The sequence below is a fragment of the Quercus suber genome, unplaced genomic scaffold (genome assembly GCF_002906115.3).
Source record: "Quercus suber isolate HL8 unplaced genomic scaffold, Cork oak 2.0 scaffold_24, whole genome shotgun sequence".
Taxonomy (NCBI): Eukaryota; Viridiplantae; Streptophyta; class Magnoliopsida; order Fagales; family Fagaceae; genus Quercus; species Quercus suber.
The window spans coordinates 56496-78052 of record NW_027069489.1 but is presented as its reverse complement, the minus strand read 5'-3'; the positions used below and the strand labels follow the sequence as shown (position 1 = coordinate 78052).

The window sequence follows — 21557 nt, the reverse complement described above, 5'->3', positions numbered from 1 at the left end:
GAATAATAACCAAACAATATATTGTAATACTCTTTGGGTTTAAGTTAAGAGCACCATAATTGGGTATTGCTACAATTTACAAGCATCACATAAATGCAAATCCAACACTCTCGAGTGCACCTACATGAGCCAGAGATTTCAGCACCTGGGGCCGAGTTTTCTTAAATCTATAAACAATCAGAACAATTTTCATTGAAAATTCTAAGTTCCAAGTTCCAACTAACATAGTAAACACAAAAGGAATATAAATTCAAATAAGGAAAAGTTGTGACCTGTGGTGGTGGTGGTGGAGGAAATGATTGGAAGGCGAGGATGAGAGATGGGTCTGATCGTGCGGCCCAGATAGACCCATCATTTCTTCTGTTATGCTAGAGACGACTTTTGTTTTGAGAGATTAAACATTTTTTCTGTGGAGCAGAGCAGAGCAGAATTGGGTATATTTGAAGAAAGCAAAGTAGATGAAGAATTGGTTGTAGCTGTAGATTTGATTTGAAAATGGGGGCGACAAAACCTCTAAAGAGGAGAAAAGGGTGGCTGAGACAAAATTTGAGAGTCGACGGACATTAACACATGAGTCTAGCTCCAACTCGTTTCAGTTCTTACTAATCTATGTAGTAAAATTATGGTTACCACTTACAAGCAAAGTCGTCTACATTCATAAATTGCTTGCTTAAAATCAATTTTGATTTTGTATTTTTTATTTTTCATAATAATAATAGCATTTCGTCCTTTTTTTTCTTTTTTCTTTTTTTCTTTTTTTTGTCTATAAGCCTAAAAATCTTTTCTTTTTCTTTTTTTCTATTTGACCTAATCAATTTTCAAAACAACACACATTAAATTATCTATTTTAGGTTATATATTTCATTAAAATATTAATTTTTTTTAATTATTTCTTTTTCTTTACAGATAATAACTGTCACTCTTTTTCTTTATTTTCGAAATACATATTTTTTTTTTTTTTTTTTTTTTTGTCTATTTTAGCCTAAAAATCTTTTCTTTTTCTTTTTCTTTTTCTATTTGACCTAATCAATTTTCAAAACAACACACATTAAATTATCTATTTTAGACTATATATTTCATTAAAATATTAATTTTTTTAATTATTTCTCTTTCTTTACGAATAATAACTGGCATTCACTCTTTTTCTTTATTTTCAAAATACGTAAAAAAAATTAAAAAAACTAAATACAAAATAAACAATATCAATGTAAATTTACATGATTAGAGCATTAGTAGTAGGAAAAGCCAATTTAGCAACCAATTTCCTTAAAACAACTTCTACAATAAAGAAATTAAAGATAAAAGTATTTGAGTTTCGGCTACAGTGTGCTGCTATCTATAGCATCCTATTGTAACTCAAAACTCAACACAAAAAATAATATTTTAATGTAGAGTGTTATAAAAAAGGTATTTTAAAGTATTAATGGTTGTGGTTGTTGGTTGTTGTGTTAAATATATTATTTTATTATGTTATTTATATTATTTTAATTTGTTGAATATTAATATAAAATCTTGTAAATTTACACAATTATACGCAGATTAATATGGGTCATTTTTGTTGGGAAATTGTCTCAAATTCCAATTCTAACTTGGAAAGTCAATTAGATTTCCTAGTTGAAAAATGAAAAATTAATTTGGGTTTCCTTGTTATAGAAGAAAAGACTATTCCTTGGTATGGAAGTAAGTCAACAATTTGTAAGTAAAAATATGTAAATTTTATACCCTTTTTCTATTTATGTGTATTGAATTTTTTTTTTAGAAGGAAAAGTTTAAACTTTTATGAACATAAGCCTTCTAAATCGGCTTGAAAAATATCATGAAATTGTGGTAGAACATCCTCTATCTACATCAAAAAATTTGAAATTCGCATATCTAGTTAGACCATGACTAACAAAGTTACCATCTCTCTTAACAAAGTTACCCTAAAAAAAAAAAAATACAAGAGTAGAGTAATTGTTCAAATTTTTTGTGCCTCAAACTTCGCATCTTCAATCAATAAACCAAACGAAGCCAATGAGAAATCATCACCCATCAAAGCTCTATACACTGTCCGTGAATCTCCTTCAAGCACAGCTCTTGAGAAGCCAATGTCCGAAGCAAAAGAAAGAGCAAAAGCCCCTAACAATGCTTCGATCTCCTCTCCACTGTAGGCCCTTGGTAGTTTTTTTGAACAGGAAGCTAAAATCGATCCTTAGTTGTCTTTAATAACCACAACTATCCTAGCCTTGTTGAAGTTAGGAAAAATTACTCTGTCGTAGTTTATCTTCACAAGCTCCGGCAGTGATGCTTTCCATCGACAGTTGTGGCGAACTGATGAACGGAACTGAGCTATTGGGGTAATCTGATGGAGTGGGCATTCTGGTTTATGGAGTCGGACATTGTTCCGTTGAGACCAAATAACCCACACCGTGGCAGCAAACAGGTTAGGATATTGTCCATAATCCATGAGAGAGCTTCCTTGAAATTTTGAAATTGGATTGAGCTTCGAAAACCCATAGCTCCGAGTCAGCCCAAGTGATATCAAGTCCCTTACATGACCATAACGCATGGTGTGGATTTTCTGAGGTACCAAGGCAACGGTCACACCGTGGGTCTTCAATGATGGTACGTCGCACAAAGTTCTCCTTTGTTAGCATGGCATTTTGGCAAGCTCACCATAGTAAGTTCTTCATTTTTTGTAGCACATGCAGGGACCATATCCCTCTCCAAAGATGCTTATCATGGCATAAAGGTTGCTGTGAAGAGAGCAAATCTGATTCCTCCTTTAGAAACTTGTAACCAGACTTACAATTGTACTTTCCACCATGTGAGTAGGGCCAAATCACTAACCTCAGCAGCAACTCGTGCTAGTGGGATTTTCTTGATGATTTTAGCTTCATCAAGTGCAAATAATATATCAACCAATTCATCAAACCATTGTCTTGTAGTTGGGTCAATAAGTAAATCCAAAGTTGAATTTTCAAAGGGTTCCATGGGTGTAGAGGATGCTTCCTTGGCAGCCAATGATGTTGCCAAATTTTTATTTTTTCACCATTGCTTACCCACTAATGAGCACCACGTTGTAGGACATCTCTACCTTTAAAGATGCTTTTCCATGCACATGAACCCATCCTAGAAATAGCTGCTTCCATAATAGAGGTATTAGGGGAAAATCTGGCTTTAAAAACTTCGTAGAAAAGGGAAGTTGTATTGTGCAATAGTCGCCAAACTTGCTTTGCTAGGAGTGAATTATTGAAAAGGGCAAGGTCTCTAAAGCCCATCCCACCAACCATTTTAAACTTGGTCATCTCATCCCCACTTTAGCCAATAAATTTCCTACAGTCACCCTTTTGACCCCACCAAAATTTCTTGATTAACGCCTCAATCTCATGGCATAATCCTAGAGAGATTTTAAAACAACCCATAGTATAGGTAGGAATAGCCTAAATAACAGATTTAATCAAAATTTCTCTATTTGCTTGAGAGAGTAGCTTCTCCTCCCATCCTTGAAGTTTTCGTCACACCATATCCTTTATATAATTGAAACTTGCTTTCCTACCCTTACCAACAAGCAATGGAAGTCCCAAATATCTTTCATAATGCATTATCTCTGATACACCCAATGCTTCTTTAATTTGTGATTTAACATCAACAGCAATGGATTTACTAAGAAATAGAGTTGTCTCAATCCTATTCAATTTTTGGCCTAAAGCTCCTCATACATATCCAAAATCTCCAAGACTTTGCCACACTCCTCCAAAGTTGCCCTGCAAAAAAGAAGACTATCGTCTACAAAAAAATAGATGTGTTAGCTTTGGACTCCTCCTACAAAAGGAGAATCCACGAATATCCCCATTCAAATCAGCCTGTTTGATTAGCCTATTCAACCCTTCAGTGCATAGCAGGAAAAGAAAGGGGGATAAAGGGTCACCGTCTTATTCCTCTGATGGGGTGGATCATGCCACAAGGTTCACCATTCACTAAAACCAAGTAAGTGACGGACTTCACACAGCATAATAAAGTTGATCCACCTTTCATTAAAGTCCATCTTCCTCATAAGCTTCTTAAGAAAAAACCATTCAATACGGCCATATGCTTTGCTCATATCGAATTTAAGTGCCATAAAAGCATGTGACCCAGAACTTTGTTTTTTCATACAATGTAAGGTCTCGAAAGCCACAAGAATATTATCAAAGACCAATCTATCATTCGCAAAAGCAAATTGGTGCTCTGTAATAATAGTGGGAAGTAATTTTTTCAATCTATTGGCAAGCACTTTGGAAAAAATTTTGTAAAACACATTGTTGAGGATCATTTTTGTAAAACACAAATAGAAGGAAAGAGGCCCAACTCAGCAACACATGCAGCAAATAGAAGTGGCAAACATAGAATAAAACCATTAAATCCAAGCGGCAGGAATAATGGGTCAAAGGTCCATAAGATAAATAAATGGGTCTTGAGGAAGCAAGTGGGCTCGAAAGTCCCGAAAAGAGAGAATAACAAACCCATGGGCAGTGTATGATGTGAAAAAATAAGAATGGGCTGCGACAGGCTCAAAATAATGTAAGCAAAGAGAGTAGGGGATTGTTGGCAGGACCACAAACCCCAAGGATGAGTACGAAGTAATTAGGCTAGGGAAGCCCAATAAAGTAAGTAAAAGCCCATGTGAACACAAAGTCAAGAAAAAGGCCGAGGATGCCCAAAACAAGTAAATGAGCCGAGGATGTCCAAAGGGACACTGGAGCCCCTAAGTAAGAAAACCCATGGTCATGCAAAGCCCTTTGGGGAAGAGGGTAAACAGCAAGTCTAAAAGAGGACTAGCAGGACCAAGTCATTAATGTAGGAATGACAGAATAGTATAGCAGGACATGATGGCAATCAAGAAATGGGCTAAGAGAAATGTAAAACCCAATATCAAATGAAGCCCAGCCCCTAAAAGAAACAGTGAATTATGAAACGGCCCACATAAAAGAACAAAGAAGTGCGGCAGATTGTTTAAACAAAGCTCCAAACCGCGACAAATGCATAAGCAGCGGGCAGATTTTGGACATACATGAAAGGGAAGCACGCGCAAGGCCCAGGCACCACCAACCTGTACCCAGCCAAGATGGGACATGGTGGGATCATAGGTCAAAGGTAAGAGGTAAGGGGGGTATGGTTTAATGGTGGGGAGAGGGGAAAAGACCTATTCTGTGGCTCCTATCCAAACCCTTTTGGGAGGTACGTTCTGCTGGGATGACAGACCACCCAAAAGAGGGAAGGTTGAGGGGGGAACCGTTGGGTGCATGCCATGAGGGAAAGAGAGAGAAAACATTTACACTGTGGCAGGAAAGGGTGCCACAGCTGATTAACAAACGACACAAACCTGCCTTTGTCTGGCGAGGGTAAGTGGTACATAGACGAACTCTTTGGTGGTCGACAAGTACGCCCAGACTAGACAAAGGCGATTAAGGGGTAAAGTGGTAAAATCCTGTCATGGCAAGCCCTATAAGAAGACCCTTGTCGTGCCTTGTAGAGGGGATCGAAAAACAGAGGTATTACGAAGTAAAAAGAAAACAAAAGAAAAACAAGGAAAGAAAAAAAGATAAGAGAGAAAACAGAAAACAAAAGAAAGATAATATAATAGGCATGCACCAGTAAGTCGATTTCCCTCTCTCCCCCTTTAAATCCTGCTCTCTTCCACAACATAAGGAGGATTCTTTTTTTTTAGGCATTAAGCATTTAGGTCCGGTTCCCTCAAAGTCATTAATCCCCACGACAGGATCTTTCCTGAGAGATTATTTGCATTGAGAGGAGACGTTCTCCCCTTTTTGGTTTTGCTTCTGCGGACCGAACTTAAGCTTGATTTTTATACTCATTCTTGATTAATTCATATTATCTTCTTTCTCCTTTACTTTCTTCATAAAAGACATTGTTATGATTGTAATTATGTTTCATAAGTAGGGATTACTTGGTCATTTTCCTTTAAATAGTCAGAGCACTTTATTTTGTTGCTATTATTATATCTTTCTGATGTAACTCATCTGAAATAGCTCTGTCTGCCGTAAGCACACTTCTGGCAAGCGAGATATAGTTTATGCATAAGTCGGCCCAAGTTAAGTTACAGTTGGACCGATCTTAACTCCCTTACTCAGAAACATTCGGGCTCATTACCGCATGAGGTAGCCCAGTCCAACGCACAATACAAAAAAGGCCCCTACACACATTACATAGGCTAATAGGGCGAAACTAGTGTACATACTTTGGAGAATTTGTCTTAGGGATAAGAGTAATAAATGTATGATTTAGATCTAACAGTAGGTTACCTGAATTCAGCCGAGACAAAATGGAAGATGTCACATCATGGTCAACTGTACCCCAAAAATGTTGGTAAAAAAGTTGTGGCATCCCGTCCGGACTAGGTGCTTTGAGAGGTGCCATCTGATTTAGTGCAGCATATACTTCACTTTCAACAAAGTCACAACAAAGTGAAGCATTTATCTCATTAGTAATGGCACTTGGTACACATGCCAACACATTTGTGGAATCAGCCCGCCTAGATGAGGAAAAGAGATCCTTATAATAATTTATTATTACAATGGCAATTTCTTCCGGTTGTTCTCACCGTGCATCCTACTCATCTCTGATACCCACAATTAGATTCCTTCCATATCTCTTAGTCACCCAACTATGGAATTAGTTTGTATTCCTATCTCCATTTCTCACCCACAAAAAGTGTGATCATTGTGCCCACATCATAGCTTCTTTGTCCAAAAGCACATTAATGTCTGCCTTCAATTGTCGAACTTGATGATTATTGCCACTAAGTACTACTACCGATTCGACCAAGACCAGCAACTTCTTCAAACGGTCTAGCTCTTTTCTTACATTCCCAAAAACATTTTGGTTTCACCATGCCAAATCCCTACCACATTTGTCCACCTTTGCTACTAAGGCTACCTCAATACTTGCTCCACTTGTACTATTCCTTGCCGATCAAACTATTTCCTCACATCTAGAATTTGAAAGCCACATCTCCTCAAATCTAAAAAGCTTCTTATTTGATGGAGGAATTAAATCTACAAAGGTAACATGGAGGGGACAATGGTCAAATGAACCACACCATAAGTGATATACCCAAGAGCCAGGAAATTTCAAAAACCAATTGTTTGTCACCAAACCTCTATCCAATCTTTCCCAAATTGATTTGCCATTTTCAAAGTGCCTACTCCATGTAAATTTCGGGCCCACATAGCCCAAATCCATAAATTTGCATTCATTGATTTCATCTCGAAATAGCTACATTTGGTTGTGAGGCCAGATTGCACCACCGACCTTTTCATCTTGTCTAGTGATTTCATTGAAGTTGCCTACACACAACCATAGAATATCAAGTTGAGAGTTAAGAGACCTGAGTTTATTCCATGCTTCAATTCTTCTTGCTATCTCGGATTCCCCATAAAAACCTGTCAATCGCCATGCATTCTCTGTGTTCTTGTCAATGATCACATCAATATAATACTTCCCTGAAGCTTCAACTATCAAATTAATCAACGATTTCCAGTAAAGGACTAAACCACCTCCTTTGCCTTCCCTAGGAACCACCCACTGGCGCTTAAAGTCTATGTTTCGTTGAACAATCTCTAGCCTTGCTTCATCTGTCAGTGTCTCGGCTAAAAACACTACAGAGGGATCTTTTACCCGTGTTATCTCTACAACCTCTCTACCTATATGTGGATTCTCAAGCCCACAAACAAGAGTTCCATGCTATGCAACTCATTGTTGTTAGCAGGGCTAATTATCAGCCTCCACCAATACATATGATGCACCTCCATCACCTTAAAGAACTTGATAACATTTAGAAGACAAATCTGGCTAGTCAACAATGGACGATGAATCACGTTTTATTTCTAAAATTTGCTCCACCCATGTACTATTACTGGATATTATAGGTTTGAGTTTTCGAGTCCATGTTGGAAGGATACGCAGGTTTAAAGGATGAGGAACCCTAATGGAATCATGGGTAACACGTGTTTCTTCTACATTAAAGACAGATCCTTGTGAGGAGTTTTGAGCAGAACGTGATTCACTTAGAGCATTCACACTAGCACTTGAATATGCCAAATGTAAGCTCTAATTTACAATTCAGCCCAAAAGTAGCCCACAGCCGGACTGGTAAACATGGGATATGCCAAATTTTTTTGGCATAGTGCTACAGTGTCATCGCAAATATAGGATGGCACTGTAACAACTTTCTATATCACAAATTATTATTTTAATGGTACTGTAGCTACTTTTTTTTAAATATACGATTGTACTGTAGCACCATTATATTATTTTAATGTGTAAATATATTATTTTAATGAGTAGAATAGAAAAATAAAAAATTGAGATGTTTGGTATATTGTAAAATGGTATGGGATAATTGATAAAGTAATTTTTTAGGATAGTAAAATAGAATAGTTTGAAAATACCGGATGTGAATGCTGCTCAGCGCACACAATTCAGTTGGAACAAAAGAGGACTCCCGTGGTTGAGGCCCAAAGAAAGTCAGATGAGATGGGCCTGTGGTTTTGAGATGGGCCCGTGGTATTATATGTGTATCAAAGAGAATGCTGTAAATGCCAATATAGTAAGATTAAAGTTGGTAGTAAAGGGGACTATATTCATAAATTATGGGGTTAGATTTTTTTTAAGGTTAATTTAATTAACTAGTTAAATTGAGTTTTTATTAATTTTTTTTTCTTTTTCACAATAAAAGAAATTTTTAGATTTGAATAAAGGAGGATTGTCCTCTACTTTTTAGCATATACTTCCTGAATATATTAACATCAAAAAAAAAAAAGCATAAATACATAAAATTTTAAAATTTCCTTCACAAGTTTTCATATTTTAAAATCGTTGTATTATATGATGACTTCACTATCAATGTTATTAGCTACATCTTTTTCAATGTATAACATTAAGCAATCATTAAACTATTTGAAAAGTGTGCATTTAAAAAAATAAAAAAAAAGCAATTTTAAAATATGTCATTTGAAAACACAATTTAAAAAATTACAATTAAACTTTGATTTGGGCTTTTAGGTTAATTTGTTTATTTGGACAATTTTTGAAAAGTGTTACGTCCACAACATTTTTACAATACTTACACAACAAAGCCTATGTGACAAGTTTTTACTAGTTCTACTTCTAATTTGAACATACCACTTAAATATATTTTTTGTCCGCCGGTAACAATCTGCTACTTAAGATTTATTACAAAAGTGTTGGAAAAATGTTGTGAACATAACATTTCTCACTATTTTTTGGTTCAACATTCAACAGACCAAAATTTTGAAGAGGTTGAATTTAATTTTTAATGGGCACAAATTGTTATTTAAGATGTTCAATTTATTTTTTTTTTCCCCTAGGGTAATTAAACTCATTAAAGACCCATATTAATTTAAAATTAAATTTTTTAAAGGCATATTAAAAAAAAAAATAAGTCATGGTGGTCATGTGACCACCCTGAACAGCATTTGGTGCCACCCCTAAGCATGTATTCATTAACTCAAAAATAGTAGCCTTAATCCTCAATACCTAGCAACCAAATGACAAAAGAGATAAAAAGAGGAAGTAGAAGGAAGGTTAATGTGTTAATCAAGGCAAGGGCAAGTTAGCATAGAGTTTATATAGAATTTACCCACAGAGAGAAACTCTTTGACATGCTAATCAATGATGACAAGCTCCTAAAAACATTTGTCATTTCATCCCAGGATGTCCAAATGGCTTAGGGAGCAAGCCCTACTAAACCCTATCCATCGCCACGAGGATCCAATGATGAAACCATCATGGTATTTGTAAAGCCTCTTTTCCATTAACCAATATTAAAGGACATATAATTTCTTATTAAACCCATAACATACATGAAGTTATCAAATGGGACAATTTAGTATTATAGAAGCCAAGCTTGCCCATCTAGGGATTGTTGCTTTTAGGCAAGGAGCTCTAACTTGTTCTATTCTTACCAAAATGCGCTTGAGCTCGAACTTGTTCTATTCTTGCCAAAATGTCCATGTACTAAAATTAAGATTGCTAGTAAAGTATTCTATATTCATAAATTACATGATTAAAATGAATTTTAATTTTAAAATTATTTTTTTCACAATAGTTGTTTCTTATGAAAATGTCCATGTAATAAAATTAAGGTTAGTAGTGAAGTGGTCTATATTCATAATTTCTATGTTAGAATAATTTGTAATAAAAAATTCACATTTAGGATTGAATAAAGGAGGATTGAGATCTACTTTTTATGATTTTAATCAACACTCCATGAAAGCTTGATTAACAATTCGAGGTGCTTTTCTTGTATATTCTTGATAAACCAGCGTTTATATAGATGTAGGAAGGTCTGTTTAGTAAATAAGAAGCCCTTTTGGCATCTCTTCATCTGCAAAGAATTCTCAATGTGAAAACACAGAGACAAAGGGTGGATCTTTGAATAGGAAAAAAAGTGGATCTGCCGGGTCCCAAATGAATGGGCTTATTAGAAAAAACCTCGTTTTTTGGAAGATCTATCTCTTATCTAGTACCACTCTGCAAGAACTTCGAATCATTCTCTTGAAGCTCATCCTCTTCATCATAAATGACATGCGGTTGTTATTAGTTTTCTCTAATATTTCAATAATTTTTCTGATAAAAATTTGTAAACTTTAGTGTTTTATTATATAGACAAAATTGAAAGATAATAAGAGTCTGATTTGATCATACGATGTGTGTTTTAAAATTTAAAAATTGCATGATATAATGATTGATATATAGACATGTTTCACGCCAACTCAAGAATGCATATATTGTTTTCATAAAATAAAAATGCAAAGATTTTTTAATAATTTTTTTATATTATTATTATTATTATAAATTAATTGTTTCTCATATAAATCTTAATAAAATAATATTGTAATCTCATTATACTTAAATAATTTATGAACCACTTAAAGTAATTAATATAAATATTAAATGTATTTATATTATTAGTAATTACATGCGGGTGTATATGTTAAGTCATAAGTGTAGCATGTGTTGGATTGTCCTGCTATCCTTGCATAGGCTTGGCCATGGGCAAGTTGTGGTTTGGCCAGGGGCAAGTTGTGGTGCAATGGGTGTGCCACTTGTGTGCAAGGCTAGGCTGCAGTAGACCACTCGAGTGTAAGACATTAGATCGATGAGGAAATAATGTAATTTGGTTGTGGAATGCTTGACAAAGCATGGGGCCAAATGCATATAGGTAGTGATCATGTTGTGGGCTGCATGGCTAGGTTTGGCAATGGTCTAGCCCTCCACAGGATGGTGCTTGGACCAAAATTCAGAGTTGGTGGACAAGGCCTATGGTGTGGATTGTTAAAACATGAGCACAAGCTGGGGAACTCGAGTCTAACGTCTTAACAAATGCAATAGAAAAGGACAAGCACAAGAAATGGAATCTACAAATGTAGACGTGCACCAAAATTTATTACAAACCCATGAACGAATAAGCTATAGAAAAGAATATATAAACTATATACACTGGCTTAAAATTGAACAATCTGGTCTGTTCAATTGAGTTTATTAGCCTGAATCTTCTTGGATAGGCTAGGTCCCCATATACGGATAGTTTGGTCATCACTTGCAGATGCCAACATTTGAGGTCTCCTAGGATTCCAGCTGACACTGTTCACAGTCTTATCATGCCCAGACAAAACCTCAATTGGTCTAGTGTCTCGCCGATTCCAGATGTAGACCTGCTATTTGGAAAACAAACTTTAGATTCCAGATCAAAGGAAAACTGTGATTTCTAAGCTTGCACATTTAGTTATTTTACAAGCATACCTGTGAATTCTCACTACCACTGGCAATAAATGAGCTATTCAAGCCACCAAAGCAAGACCGTATCACGTACTTGTGTTGCTTGTGGCCCATGTATTTCAATGGTGAATCCCATTTCCCAGCAACGTCCCACATATGAATCTCTTGGCTATTAAGGTTCACCATAAAGAACTTACTATCTCCAGAAACTGAAAGTGACGTGATTGGGTGCTCCTCTGATATAACCCGCTCAGTACTTGTTCCTAAATTTAATATCCGGATTTCTTTATCTGAGAATATGCTGATCAGATTTTCCCCATCTGGTGTCACTGCCAAATCTAAAATCTTGGGCATTCTCATCCCCTTCCATGCTTTTATCTCATTGCCATCACAATCCCACATATAGATGCCTTTTTCAGGGTCAGAACTGCCACAAACAAGTCTTTTTGAGTCTGGAAACCAAGCGCATGAGCTGACAATGAAGCCATCATCTCCAAAAGTATGCTTGCATGTACCTGTTTCTACATCCCATAGCTTAAGGACTTCCCCATTTCCACATGTTAGCAGCTTTGTGTCATCAGGGCTCCATGCTACAAAGGATACAGGATTTTGATGGCTTCGTAGAGTATGCAGCAACATTAATTTACCATCTTGCAGCACCTAGTACAAGAATTTTGGTGGTACAGTTAGAGCTTCATGTGCCTTAAAATTAAAGAATAGGAACCTGCATGACAGTTAGAGCTTCTATATGACAGTTTTTTTTTTCCTTTTTTTTTTTTTTTGGCAAATGAGTGCTTAAGAAAAACACATCAAGAAGCTCAAGCAAACTGATAAAATTGTTGTGATCAAAATAAACCGCAGGCTTCATTGATCTATGTTTCTACCATGTTAGGTTTTTTTTTATAACATTTTTTAATCTGCTTGTTTGTGTTCTCAAAATTAAAAATAATAAGAAAAAAAATTATTCCTAGAGGATTGTCTTTAGTATGGCAGAATTTCAGTTCAACATAGGTGCCTTGGGGGGGGGGGGGAGGGGGGAGAAGAAAAAAAGGTTTGACGTACACTATATCTGTTCCGGAGAAAACAACCACCACCAAAAAAAAGTTGCAATGGTAGTTTGTCAATGCAACTTATAGTTATGGAATCCAACCCATGTTGATGAACCTGTAGTGATTTGAGTATGGCTGATGAGTGGCAATGGAGGTTTGATCACAGATCAGCAAAGAGATGGCTGGTGCAGGTGGAATCTCATTCAGGAAAAACAAATTTGAAAGGTATAAGTTCTTTTTCAGATTTTATGCTAAGTTTTTCTCTTCATCAAGAAACATTTTCCAAAATTTGATGTTGTACCAAACAGAGGAAAAATCAGAAACATGTTTTGCTACAGTTTATTTTCCACAAACAAGACAGCTTTAGTTTGACAGGTTTATTACTAAATACAGAGGCAATGAAAACAAGAGAAACCCACCTCGCTTAACAGTAGAATCAAACTGCATAAAATCTTTTGATTTCATGCATTGTTGTTTATATTCTCGAAAATGCATGGCTATAATACCTACATATATTTCTAACAGGTTGCCTTCTGGGCATGAGGATAAACTACTTAGCCCGTCAGGGGTGAAAAGCTCCTGAATTACCCGGTAACTAGTTCTGACGGGTGAGGTCATTTGCCTGTAGGAGTTTGATTAACAGTAAGGATTATTGTACAATATGCTCTGCGATGTGCAACTAATCTAAGTGAAGTTCTCTTATGTCATCAAAAAAATATATATATATATATATTCCTAACAGGTTGATAAATTGTTCTGGATTACTGATATGCAAACTAAGATCAATAAGTGGATGCAACTCACTAGTGAGAGAATTACGAACATGATGAACTTAGGAACAAATACCACCTGGGCATTCTAACTGGCTAATAAATTATTCTAGATTATTGATTGGCACACTAAGATCAATAACTAGATGCAACTCACCACTGTGAGATGTACTAAAATAAAATTGTATCACTAGCAAATAACAAATGAGAATCTTGAATAGTACCCCAAGCAGCATCTCCCACTTGAAAGCCTAAAATGCAATGACCCTCCACAATTTTGACAACATTTCTGCTTAAATCTCCATGAGCAAAATAAAGGGTAATGCAATAAAGGATCACCCTCAATCCCTGGGGATTTTCAAGAAATTTAATATAAGTAGAGCTTTTGAAGAAACCTAAGCCTGTGTTTGAGTGAAGAATTTAATATTTCCTCAAAATTTGATAAATGAAAGTATTTAAACTCACATGATTTAAAATCCCAGTATTTACAAAATTCATTGTTTGGGTAATGATAGATTGAATGTATTGTTTCTAGAAAATCTCAGAGCACTATTTCAATACCATACACGTGTCACATTTATGGCCTTTGAATTTGTTGCTAACGCCAATAATTTCACAGCACTTATCTTATAACACTTTGCTGTTAATACTAAAACTCTGCTTGCAGCAGCATCGCAGTATGTGCACTGTGCACTAATTCACTGCCATACCCCATGTGGCAAAACTATGCTTACCTTTTTGTTACTACACAGAGAGAGAGAGAGAGAGAGAGAGAGAGAGAGAAAAAATTGTTGTGATCAAAATAAACCGCAGGCTTCATTGATCTATGTTTCTACCATGTTAGGTTTTTTTTTATAACATTTTTTAATCTGCTTGTTTGTGTTCTCAAAATTAAAAATAATAAGAAAAAAAATTATTCCCAGAGGATTGTCTTTAGTATGGCAGAATTTCAGTTCAACATAGGTGCCTTGGGGGGGGTGGGGTTGAGGAAGAAAAAAAGGTTTGACTTACACTATATCTGTTCCGGAGAAAACAACCACCACCAAAAAAAAAAAGGTTGCAATGGTAGTTTGTCAATGCAACTTATAGTTATGGAATCCAACCCATGTTGATGGCTGATGAGTGGCAATGGAGGTTTGATCACAGATCAGCAAAGAGATGGCTGGTGCAGGTGGAATCTCATTCAGGAAAAACAAATTTGAAAGGTATAAGTTCTTTTTCAGATTTTATGCTAAGTTTTTCTCTTCATCAAGAAACATTTTCCAAAATTTGATGTTGTACCAAACAGAGGAAAAATCAGAAACATGCTTTGCTACAGTTTATTTTCCACGAACAAGACAGCTTTAGTTTGACAGGTTTATTACTAAATACAGAGACAATGAAAACAAGAGAAACCCACCTCCCTTAACAGTAGAATCAAACTGCATAAAATCTTTTGATTTCATGCATTGTTGTTTATATTCTCGAAAATGCATGGCTATAATACCTACATATATTTCTAACAGGTTGCCTTCTGGGCATGAGGATAAACTGCTTAGCCCGTCAAGGGTGAAAAGCCCCTGAATTACCCGGTAACTAGTTCTGACGGGTGGGGTCATTTGCCCGTAGGAGTTTGATTAACAGTGAGGATTATTGTACAATATGCTCTGCAATATGCAACTAATCTAAGTGAAGTTTTCTTATGTCATCAAAAAACAAATATATATATATATATATATATTCCTAACAGGTTGATAAATTGTTCTGGATTATTGATATGCAAACTAAGATCAATAAGTGGATGCAACTCACCAGTGAGAGAATTACGAACATGATGAACTTAGGAACAAATACCACCTAGGCATTCTAACTGGCTAATAAATTATTCTAGATTATTGATTGGCACACTAAGATCAATAACTAGATGCAACTCACCACTGTGAGATGTACTAAAATAAAATTGTATCACCAGCAAATAACAAATGAGAATCTTGAATAGTACCCCAAGCAGCATCTCCCACTTGAAAGCCTAAAATGCAATGACCCTCCACAATTTTGACAACATTTCTGCTTAAAATCCCCATGAGCAAAATAAAGGGTAATGCAATAAAGGATCACCCTCAATCCCTGGGGCTTTTTAAGAAACCTTTTTTTTTAATATAAGTAGAGCTTTTGAAGAAACCTAAGCCTGTGTTTGAGTGAAGAATTTAATATTTACTCAAAATTTGATAAATGAAAGTATTTAAACTCCCATGATTTAAAATCCCAGTATTTACAAAATTCATTGTTTGGGTAATGATAGTTTGAATGTATTGTTTCTAGAAAATCTCAGAGCACTATTTCAATACCATACACTGTCACATTTATGGCCTTTGAATTTGTTGCTAACGCCAATAATTTCACAGCACTTATCTTATAACACTTTGCTGTTAATACTAAAACTCTGCTTGCAGCAGCATCGCAGTATGTGCACTGTGCACTAATTCACTACCATATCCCATGTGGCAAAACTATGCTTACCTTTTTGTTTCTACACAGAGAGAGAGAGAGAGAGAGAGAGAGAGAGAGACTTTGGGCCTGTTTGGTTGTGTTGTTTAAACAACAATCTTCGTTATTTAAACAACGCAACACGTATTTCTACAATACTTTTTCACCCACACATATTTCCATAACACTTAAACAACGTTACTAGAACAACATTACCAAACGGGCCCTTTTTCTCTTGTTCTCTTCAATTTTCAGAGCAGGGAAGGTGTGAGAAGACCAATTTTGACTTCACAAGCAGTCTGCCATTAGCACGAGAAGAGAGGAAACCATTCAATGGTAGTTAATATGGAATTATAAAATAACATTTGTTTTGACAGGATTTAGAGGCAGGATTTGTGATCCCCAAATCCCGCCTTTAAATCCCTTTGAAAATTCCACATCAGGCTTGGCCAAACTTGGGATTTGTAAATAGTAAATTTAAAATCCTGGCCATAAATGATGCACTAAACACATGATAAAGGACTTCCATTGATCAAATTAGAAACACGAACAATGGTAAAAAAAAAAAACTTCACTTTTCACCAAAAAGTCATTCTCCCTAATAAATATAGCACATTTTCAATATCTAGTTTGCAAATCACTCCCAGATGGCAACCCTTAATTATGCTACCTAGACATACTCATTTTTTTGTTTTTTTTTATAGGTAATACAAGAATTATTATTGATGAAAAAGGAAAGAAACATACAATGTGTTCATGAGAATGAACACAGCAAAGCACAAAACAGAACACCACAGAAAACAATCAAGAGGCTAAACTAAGAGAAGAAAAAAACTGAACAATAGAAGAACATTCTGTAAAAACCCAACACTGAGACCAATCAAAAAGACTTCTTTGGCACAGGCCTATTAACTCAACCAAATACTTCTCAGAATCTTCACCGACGATTATGCTCCATCCATACAGTCCACATCAAACATCTTGGAATTAAATTCCAAATATCTGAATCATGTTTCCCAAGCCAATGATTCCAACAAAATAATAATTCCGCCACAGAGCTAGGCAAGACCCACTGAATACCAAAAGCCTGAAGCATAAAAACCCATAAAGAATTCACCACATGATAAAGAGATGATCCACAAATTCCCCACTACACCGGCACATACAACACCGATTTGCTAGAGGACGAACTCTAAGCATGAGATTATCCAATGTAAAAATGTGATCATGAGTTGCCATCCATAGAAAAAAAAAAAAAAAACCAGCCTTTTGGGAACCTTTTCTTTCCAAATGCCCTTCCAAGGGAAGATAGAGTTGGGAGTCATCCTTAACTCATTGTAAAAGGAACGGGTATCAAACCTACCATTTCCATTAAGACCCCAACAAAAAGAATTATTGCCTCCTCCACGTGGAAGATGAGCTTGAATAAAATCAAGAAGAGAAAAAGAAGCAACAAGCTCCCAGTCTTCGAAATCCCTATAAAATCTTAGGTTCCAAAATCTAACATCATCCCCCTCTTGATGAATCACAACATCAGAAATACAAGCTTCCTTATCCGCTGAAATCACATATAACTGAGGGTAGAGGATTTTATGGGGATCAACCCCAACCCATCTATCATGCCAGAAACGAATCTGGGTACCATCACCCACAACAAAAGGAAAAATGCTTAGAGAAGCTTTCCCACCCTTCATTAATACTCCGCCACAAACCACAACCATGAGTTCTCCAAGACATACTCATGGAGAAAGGAAAAACATTTTTTCTTTCTATATTTTAATTTCTATGTTCTCTAAAAAATATCTCTTTATAGAGTTTTTTATTTTTATGGCAAGCCTTTAATGTTGACTGTATCAACGAGTTAGTACTATTAACTAGAGATTACGTATTTGTTTCCTGCCATTTTAAATTTTAAAAATTTAAGAAGAAAAAAATTAGGATCCCAAAATGCAAAAAGCATTAAATGCCCTCTAGAATAATTAATCACAATAAAATGTCATAATTGACAAGATAACTTCTGAGAAGAATAAGAATGCAATTTCAGACTTAAATTAGTACTGCTAATACATAATGCTATGATACATAATTTGAACAGTACCTGCCATATGATGGCTGTGCAATCACTTGACGAAGAGGCTAAGTAGTCCCCATTATTAGAAAATTGAACAAACCAAACTTCATTCTTATGCCCCTTCAAAATCTGCATCAGTAGCAAACAAATGTCACATGTACAGGCTAGCAAAATATATGAGCAATTAAAAGAAGATGTCATGTTTATTCTTCATGGATTTACAATTGAATAGAATTCATATTTAATATAAATGAAAGCAGTTCTCATAATCATTACCTAGGTAAATAGCCTGACTAATTGAAGAGTATGAGAAATGCATTGACAGGGTATTGCCCTTTTTTTGTTGGGGGGGGGGGGGGGGGGGGGGGGGGGGGGGTGCACTTAGATTGTTTGAAAATCTTACATAGGGTCCAACAAGATTTTTATTGGTATGGCTTGAAGAGAGATTTGAGACAGTACATCAAAGAATTTGATATCTATCAACAGGTCAAGTATGAAAACTATAAACCAACTAGACTACATCAGCCTTTACCCATCCTTTCTAAACTTTAGCTTGCTGTGAGCATGGATTTATTGAGCGACTGCCTAGCTCTCAATTGAAGAATGTAATCTTGGTGGTAATAGACAGGTTCACTAAGTATTTCCATTTCATTACCTTGTCTCATCCTTATATTGCANTTTGCATATTTTAAACCTATCTGAGTATGCAATGATTTTGTTATAATAGAAAATGTTTTGAGACCTGTGAGATGGCAGATTGCATTTGACATGAATCTTAAATGCATATGATGCCAGCAGAATATTTAAAATGATATATTTCCTTTTAGATATTATTTTTGGTTTATAAAAAAATCCTTTTTAGGAAGAGAGGGCTTGGCCTTCAATGTGATGAAAACCTAAAATGTATTTGATTTCAGTTTATTGTGGTTAGCAAATGCAAATAATACCAGCAGTATAGATAATAGCATGCAGTTTCTGAACTCAAAGATATGTAGTTAATCTTTGGATCTTGAGTGAGGATGCAACCCAAAAGTGGACAACAGATTAACTCACTATAACCAGTTTTCAAACAAACAATGAAATCAAAAGGATCCCTGTGCAAGATAAAAATTCAAACCATAGCACTCTCTTGACCTTGATTCATCTTTGGTATGCTGTATTTTATAAGCACTAGTCAGTAACCCATAATATACACCAAATTTAACAAATAGGATTTTTTTTTCTATTTATATTTTTTTATATAAATTTGAAAATTGATAATTATGGTAGTTATGAATGGGCATTTATTATAATTTTTTTGCATATGGAACTATTTATTCAATCTTTGATGTGGTGTGATAATGGGGCTAATTAAATAATGACTCAATTAATATATATATATATATATATTAATAATGACGTGTAAAATTGTGAGGCCACAAAAGCTTATGTGGCATAGTATTAGGTCAAGCAAAAGTCAAACTTTGGTATAAAACTATATTAAGAAGTTGGCATTGTTTTCTTCTAAGCTTAGTTGTTTTGATAATATATGCCTCCATCCAACCCCACCCTCCACCAACCCCCCCCGCAAGGTTTTGAGCCTTATCTTTGCCCAACCTTGATGCAGAAACCGCTTTTCGTAAAACAGCTAAAGCCATAGCATCATCCCCTCGATTCAAACACTCCAATAAACACTGTTTGAATACAAGAAATAAAGCCGAGGCTCTTGTCTCATCCATCAAATCCTTGATTGCATTAAGGGTATCAATGCAACCATTCCAGTTCCCGCTAAGCAACTGTGATTCAAGCAATTCAAAATCCATGGATTTGTATGAAATACCAGATTCTGATTCCAAACACGACGCAGAATTTCTGTATCCTAATGAATATAAGCACTGAATTATGATTCTTACAAACTCATGCTTCCTTATCAGGCCTTTCGAGCCAAGCACCATCGACGAATTCTCCATTAACATGGGGTTGCTGCAGGTTTATTAGGAGAACTTCCTTGCTTTTCATACTCAAAAACTCCCACTTCCTCCACCAGCCATGAATTTGTTGAATTGAAACTGACCCCAAAGCAAAAAGAAGTAAATTTTCCACTCAAGTCTGAGAACTAATTTTCCAGGAAACCAATTTCCCAAGAGCTCAAAATAGATACCAAATGAGGTAGAACGAATAAGAAGCCAAATACCAAAAACCAAAAGAATAAAAATTTGAATCAAAAGCTTAGTATTGAGTTTATATGCAACATTAGGTACAACCCAAAACCTCGAAATTATGAAACAACAAATCAACGAACTTGTAAAGCCTGAGAAACCCTAAACAAAAATAACCCAATTTTTCATATTGACAATACACAAGCTCTAAACTCAAAAAAAACCCAAAAGTTCGTTAAACCTCAAAAGCACCGAATAAACCTATAACAGAACGACCCCCATATACCTAAAAACTATTGGAAAAACTAAGGAACAAAAACCCAGAATCCCAAAACGGTTAATATACAAAAACCGCTAGTAAATAACAGAAAATATAGTGCACTGACCCATGTACGTAAAAGCTGATAAGAGCAAAAAGTGTTTATGACCCAGAAGAGCTTTGTGGGTAGAAATGGAGAAAATAAGTTCTACTGATGAGGAGAGAGAGGCATGAGTTAGTAGAAATGGTGGAGAGTGAGCAACACAGAGGCTTTAATGGGATTTGCAGTGTCAAAAATGTGGTCGTTGGGGAAGAGAAGAAAATGGTGGTTTGTGTGAGTGACGGTTTGGGATGGAAACTAGCAAATTGTGATAGATTCGAAATCTAGATGAGGAGAAACTGCGAGGCAAGCAAATCCTTCAACACGCTGTCGTTTTCCATTTTTGCAAAATAACCATTTTTCAGTGAAATTCTGTCTCAAATTAAGCATTTTCCTTTTTTTGGTTTCTCTCTCAACCTATAAAAGCTTTTAATAGCTAAGGTTGAGAACTTGAGAGTTAAGAAAATCAGCTTTTAATTTCAATTCTTAAATATAAAAATTTTAAAAAGTTAGAAGTTAAAAAGTTAAGGAGTAAAAATTTTTGTGAGAAGAATGGGTGTAATTGCATGTGATGCAATACTCTAGATATTATATACGATCTCAATCTATATTGTGCCATGTAAACTTTCGAATTTTTACAAATTTACACACCATTATTAAGTAAAGGTGAATTTTATTCTATATTTTCCTAAAGCAAAAGTAGATATAAGCTTTTGAATTTTTACAAATTTACACTCCATTATTAAGTAAAGGTGAATTTTATTCTATATTTTCCTAAAGCAAAAGGAGATATAAGCTTTCAGTGATGTCAAAGCTTTCAATTTGGCATTATTAAAAGCATTCACATTAGGAATGTTATATGTCATATGTTAGTTCAATTTAGCATAAATCTCATGTCCCAAACCCGATACCCGAATTTG

At 35.4% G+C, this 21557-nt stretch overlaps 1 protein-coding gene across 1 annotated transcript; it reads right to left on the bottom strand.

Moving 5' to 3' along the window:
- Positions 1–11367: 11367 nt before the first annotated feature.
- On the bottom strand, positions 11368–21019 carry LOC111995014 (WD repeat-containing protein WDS homolog). Its single transcript, XM_065766597.1, has 4 exons — positions 19700–21019; positions 18168–18269; positions 11809–12444; positions 11368–11720 (listed from the first exon to the last, which is right to left on the bottom strand). The coding sequence occupies exons 1-4, from the start codon at positions 20093–20095 to the stop codon at positions 11535–11537; spliced, it is 1320 nt and encodes a 439-aa protein (XP_065622669.1). The 5' UTR covers positions 20096–21019; the 3' UTR covers positions 11368–11534.
- Between the last annotated feature and the right edge of the window lie 538 nt (positions 21020–21557).

Excerpts from the sequence above, each read along its gene's own strand:
- LOC111995014 (XM_065766597.1), bottom strand. The coding sequence starts at position 20,095 with ATGTTAATGGAGAATTCGTCGATGGTGCTTGGCTCGAAAGGCCTGATA. Across the intron at positions 18,270-19,699 it reads CTCAAAACCTTGCGGGGGGG|ATTTTGAAGGGGCATAAGAA; the intron begins GTTGGTGGAGGG and ends CTACTGATGCAG. Across the intron at positions 11,721-11,808 it reads GTGGTAGTGAGAATTCACAG|GTCTACATCTGGAATCGGCG; the intron begins GTATGCTTGTAA and ends TCCAAATAGCAG.